The sequence below is a fragment of the Phyllobates terribilis genome, unplaced genomic scaffold, assembly GCF_046119375.1.
Source record: "Phyllobates terribilis strain yellow unplaced genomic scaffold, ASM4611937v1 Scaffold_6__1_contigs__length_29720123, whole genome shotgun sequence".
Classification (NCBI taxonomy): Eukaryota; Metazoa; Chordata; class Amphibia; order Anura; family Dendrobatidae; genus Phyllobates; species Phyllobates terribilis.
Genome location: NW_027362766.1, coordinates 28,306,876 through 28,311,459, shown reverse-complemented (window position 1 = coordinate 28,311,459; position 4,584 = coordinate 28,306,876). Strand labels below are relative to the sequence as shown.

The 4,584-nt window shown below is 38.2% G+C and overlaps 1 protein-coding gene across 1 annotated transcript; it reads left to right on the top strand.

Annotated features, from left to right (window-relative positions):
- The first annotated feature begins 2,333 nt into the window (after positions 1-2,333).
- LOC141152611 (olfactory receptor 12D1-like) lies at positions 2,334-3,269 on the top strand. The gene has a single exon (XM_073637163.1). It carries the CDS (start codon positions 2,334-2,336, stop codon positions 3,267-3,269), a length of 936 nt encoding a protein of 311 aa, XP_073493264.1.
- Positions 3,270-4,584: the final 1,315 nt, after the last annotated feature.

Genomic DNA, 4,584 nt, shown 5'->3' with positions numbered 1-4,584 from the left:
TCAGCTGGCATTATAAGCTGACATCAACCCCAGCCCTATTACCCCCTGCCACCGCACCAGGGCAGCGTGGAAGAGCGAGGCTAAGTGCCAGAATTGGCGCATCCTATGGATGCGCCATTTCTGGGGCGGCTGACGGCTGGTGTTTCTAGCCTGGGAGGGGGCCAATATTCATGGCACCCTTCCTGGGCTATTAATATCAGCCCCCAGCTGTCTGCCTAGCCTGTGCTAGCTATTAAATTAGGGGGGACCCCACGTTATTTTTTTTGGGGGGTTCCCCCATTTTAATAGCTAGTAAAGGCTAGGTATTCAGCTGGGGGCTGATATTAGTAGCCTGGGAAGCTCCGTGGGTATTACCCCCTTCCCAGGCTTCAAACATTTGCCCCAGCTGTCTGCTTAACCTCCGCTAGAGCCTAAAATTAAGGGGAACCCCACGCCAATTTTTTTTTAAATAAATCCTTTATTTTAACACTAAATGACAAGTACAGTAATCAACACTATCACTGTACTTCATATATATGTGACTGACATGTTTCTATCTATCTAATCTATGTGTGATTCTCTATTCTTTCTATTCTAAATTGTCGGGTACAGATGCTGAATTGCCGGCCGGCTTTCTTAAAGAGACGGTGCATGAAAACACTATTATTTTTTTAAATAAATCCTTTACACTAAATGACAAGTACAGTAAGCAACACTGTCACTGTACTTCTTATATATGTGGCTGACATGTTTCTATCTATCTAATCTATGTGTGAAGCTATATTCTGTCTGTTATAAATTGTCGGGTACCGCTGCTGAATTGCCGGCCGGCTTTTTTAAAGAGACGGTGCACGAAAACACTAATATTTTTTTTAATAAATCCTTTACACTAAATGACAAGTACAGTAAGCAGCACTGTCACTGTACTTCATATATATGTGACTGACATGTTTCTATCTATCTAATCTATGTGTGATGCTCTATTCTTTCTGTTGTAAATTGTCGGGTACCGGTGTATGCCGCTGATGAATTGCCGGCTTTTCATGTCATTCTACATTATTCTTAGTTGTTTTACTTCATGTAGAATTAACCTACAAGGAAAGAAAGGGTTTATTTTCATTCCGATATTTGTGTCCCATTGACTTGCATTGGTTTCCGGTATCGGAATCGGCGATATCCGATACTTTTTGGGTATCGGCCCGATCCAATCCGATACGATATTTCCTGATATCGGAAGGTATCGCTCAACACTAATTATTAACCAATGGATGATCTTCAACTGAAAGCAAATATTTCTGATAACTTTCATTTGCTTTCCGTCTTTAATTTTATATTTTAAGTGGAAATATCGAGATGTTCTAAAAAGTTTAGGATGTCCTTTATCCAACAAATGGAATATTGCATATTTTCATACCTTGCGTATTTCATGTTTGGATAAAACTGTGATCATGGGCTACCCGGTTTTCTGTGCTGTTGGGTGATATGGGATACCCCCTATATTCTATATCTTTAGCCAGGCGTAATACTCCACATTGAAAATAAAGGCTTTATTTTGGTCTCATCCATGCACAAAACATTTCTCTAATAGCCTTCTCACTTGTCCATGTGATCTTTAGCAAACTGCAGATGGGCAGCAATGTTCTTTTTGGAGAGCAGTAGCTTTCTCTTTGCAATCCTGCCATGCACACCTTTGCTGTTCAGTGTCCTCATAATGTCGGACTCGTGAACATTAACATTAGCTAATGTGAGAGAGGACTTTAGTTGCTTAGATGTTTCTTAGGTACTCTTGTGACCTCGAGGTCTCTTTGTGAGACTCTTACAAATGTTAATTATGGTCTTGAACTTCCCTAATCTGTGCACAATCTGTCAAACTATGGATTGGTGAAGTCCTACTCTTTAGAGATAGTTTTGTAACTTTTACCTTCCTGGTGATCATTAATGACTCTTCTTATGAGGTCTTCAAAAATCTCCTTTGCTTGCTACAATAATAAAAACATGTGTTGTGAAGATCAAACTTTATTCGTTAAATAAAACAGATCATATGTTGACACTCGATTATCATCACATTGATTAAAAACACCAGACTCTAATTTCAAATTCAAATTATCTGTTAATCCTAGAGGTTTACAAACTTATGCTTCAATGAGAGAATGACAAAGTCTAATAATTTTGACTCATTTGCTTGATTTGGTTTAGGACTTGTGTGAAAACCTGATGCACTTGACAATTGTGCAGAAATATGGGAAATTCTGAAGGATTCACAAATTTTCAAGCACCACTGTATACATGTGAAAAATCTGATTGAATTCTGTGACATTTTTTTTCTTCTAGTATTATCCCACCTAAACACTGTAATGGAATTGGCAAATTACACCTCCATTTCTGAATTTGCCTTACTTGGGTTGACTGATCTAAGAAAGCTTCAAGTAATTTTCTTCATATTTTTCTTGATGTTTTACATAATCAACTTGATAGGTAACCTCTCAATTATGATTATCACTGTTATAGATACCAGCCTCCATTCTCCCATGTATTACTTTTTGTGGCATTTGTCAATTCTGGATATCTGCTATTCTTCCGTGGCTGTTCCCAGGATGCTAAGAGATTTTTTGGCCTCGGAAAAGACCATCTCCTTTGCTGGATGCATTTCCCAGATGCATTTCTTCCATTTTTTGGGAAGCACGGAAGTGATGCTCCTAACAGCAATGTCATATGATCGATATGTTGCCATTGGTAATCCGTTGCGTTACTCTACAATCATGAATACTAGAGTTTGTCGGTGTTTGTCATTCAGCTCTTGGATTACTGGATATTTTCATTCTCTATTACACACAGTGATGACAGCAAAGCTACTATTTTGTGGACCAAATTTGGTTAAACATTTTTTCTGTGATATTAAACCAGTGCTTAAATTGGCCTGTACCGATACTTCTCTCAATCTCAAACTTCTCACAAGAGTTACAGGAACATTGGCCACAACGACTCTACTACTTACTCTTCTCTCATATGTTTTTATCATCAAATTCCTCCTAAAGATACGAACATCTGAAGGTCGTAAGCGTGCATTCTCCACTTGTAGCGCCCATCTTATTGTTGTCTTTTTGCTTTATGGAACAGCAATTTTTACCTATATTCGACCGTCAACACAAGACTCTTTAGATCAAGATCGAACAGCTGCCGTTCTATTCACTGTTGTAACTCCGGCCTTAAATCCAATAATATATACGCTAAGGAACAGAGATATGAAGAAAGCCATGAAGAAAATAGTTGTAAACAATTTATCTTTTTGACCATAAGAAGAGTTTTTTCGTTGTTTTCTTATACTTTTTATTTAATATGAGCAACTTAAGTAGAAATTGCATTTTCATTGGAATTTTTAAACACTTACATTTTTTAAAAAAAGTAGAAAAAAATAGCGTCAATACTTAGACTTTCACTCTTTATAGGACACTATAGAAATGGAGTACGAAATGAAGATTTGCAGACAAGAGGAATGCCAACATGCACTTCTACTTGGCGATTGCATTTACATTTTTGACTACTGAATATTTGCTACCAATATAAGGAGGCCTAGCTCCTACTTTGAACTATCTTATAAAAACAATAAGTAGAGAGATAGGGGCGCAATAGCGCTATTATCCAACCACAACCAAGTAGGTAAAAGAAAATGTGCTCACCTTAATGAGTTGTGTAATGCACAACTCATGTAAGAATTCTTAGCGAAGGGCTGCAGCCAGCACAGAATCACTAGGGATCTTGTAAGGTTGTCTATAATAGGAAGAAGTTGGTGCCGGGAAAAAAAAACGCGCTTCTCCGTGGTGAAGAAATTTGACGAGAGATTGTATATAATTAACAATCTTGTAGTTTATTACTGAAAGCTACGATTACTACGCATTTTGTGGACGTCCAGTCTAGAGATGAGCGGTGTTCGACTAGAACTGTTCGCCAATCTCAAATACGAGCTGTTTTGGGCGGTGTTCGAGTCGTTCGACGAACGCAAACGATTTGCAAAAAATTCGGCTGTTCGAGGTTATGTTCGATAACTGTTCGTGCACCAAAAGCGTGTCCTGCATGTCTGGCACTATTTAGAGCACCAATCATGCAGGGATTGTCTGCCACTCACTGTAATGCCACAGCCATGGTTGCCCAAATCGATGGGAACAGTGCTCACGGTGAAACATGAAAAGCCGGCAATTCAACAGTGGCATACACCGGTACCCGACAATTTAGAATCGAAAGAATAGAGTATCACACATAGATTAGATAGATAGAAACATGTCAGTCACATATATAAGAAGTACAGTGACAGTGTTGGTTACTGTAGTTGTCATTTAGTGTAAAGTATTTATTAAAAAAAAATTAGTGTTTTCATGCACCGTCTCTTTAAAAAAGCCGGCCTGCAATTCAGCGTCGGTACCCGACAATTTATAACAGAAAGAATAGAGTATCACACATAGATTAGATAGATAGAAACATGTCAGTCACATATATAATAAGTACAGTGACAGTGTTGATTACTGTACTTGTCATTTAGTGTTAAAATAAAGGATTTTTTATAAAAAAAAAATTGGCGTGGGGTTCCCCGTAATTTTAGTCTCTAGCGGA

Excerpts from the sequence above, each read along its gene's own strand:
- LOC141152611 (XM_073637163.1), top strand. The coding sequence starts at position 2,334 with ATGGAATTGGCAAATTACACCTCCATTTCTGAATTTGCCTTACTTGGG.